We start from the raw sequence: 1,067 nt of genomic DNA, 5'->3' as shown, positions 1-1,067 counted from the left end.
CTTGGTTATTGTTTATTCATTTCATTCATTGTTTGTTTTATTGATTAAAACTTTCTATGTATTGTGTGCTGTTGTGTTTTCTTATTGGTATTTCATTGTTTGTGATTAATTCAATCAACTCTCATCAAAATATTGTTAGTTGAATAATCAGTTAATTATCAAAACATGAATAAAAGAAATAAAGAATGGAATGAAGATGAAATGATGAAAGTATTTGAACAATGAGAACATCATTTTATAATGAATTGATATCATTTATCATATTCAATTCAAGTGATAATCGTTATTAACATTATTTTATTGTAGTTTGAAATATAACAAATAAATATTCTATTATTCAATTTATTCCTCATTTTTATTAAATCTTAAAAAAGAACTTTTAATTACCAATAACAAAAATGGTTCATTTAGAAAACGTCTTTTTAAAGAATGTATTATTGTATTTACCAACGTTAAAAGATGTTGGGAGATTTGCACAAGTATGCAAATCATGTGAAGAAGCAATCAACACGATTTATGTTAATCCATATGAATTAACAATCCATCATTCATTTGATGAAATTATTCCATTATTTCCTAATTTACAAACATTTTATGTTAGAAGATGTCCAGAAAGATTATACAAAATATCAGCAAATGATATTCCACTAATCGAAATAGGAGGATGGAATGAAACAGCAAAACAAACAAAAATGTTTGATACAAAATGGTTTTGTTCAAAAATAAGAAAATTACGAATGGAGGGATACTATTGTAAAAAAGTAATAGAAAAACATCCAGAATATTTTACACAATTACAAGAATTAGTTATTTTGAATTCCAATGATTTGAATCTAATAAGAAAAATGATTGAATTACCAACATTAAAAAAAGTAATTATTCTTTGTACCAACAATGAATTTCAAGAACTTTCAAAAATGGTTGATTTTAATAAATACAAACAAATCAATTTCATTATTATTTTAAATGAACATGGGTTTATCTTTAGTCAATGTTTCGACCAAATAGATTATAATCAATTTGTTAATTGTAGGTTTTACACTAGAGTACTTAATAAATCAACAATA

At 23.4% G+C, this 1,067-nt stretch overlaps 1 protein-coding gene across 1 annotated transcript, besides 2 other annotated features; it reads left to right on the top strand.

Moving 5' to 3' along the window:
• Nucleotides 1-46: part of a microsatellite that runs on past the window's edge.
• Nucleotides 1-103: part of a microsatellite that runs on past the window's edge.
• Nucleotides 104-398: 295 nt separating this feature from the next.
• Nucleotides 399-1,067, top strand: EDI_104520 (uncharacterized protein; the record flags this gene model as incomplete). Its single annotated transcript, XM_001734877.1, has 1 exon — nt 399-1,067. A coding segment is annotated over one exon (669 nt), but the record flags the coding sequence as incomplete, so codon positions are not given.

The sequence above is a fragment of the Entamoeba dispar genome, genomic scaffold (assembly GCF_000209125.1).
Source record: "Entamoeba dispar SAW760 scf_1105229458689 genomic scaffold, whole genome shotgun sequence".
In the NCBI taxonomy this organism is placed as follows: Eukaryota; Evosea; order Mastigamoebida; family Endamoebidae; genus Entamoeba; species Entamoeba dispar.
Note: the sequence above shows the minus strand (reverse complement) of the source record. Positions and strands in the feature narration are given on the sequence as shown.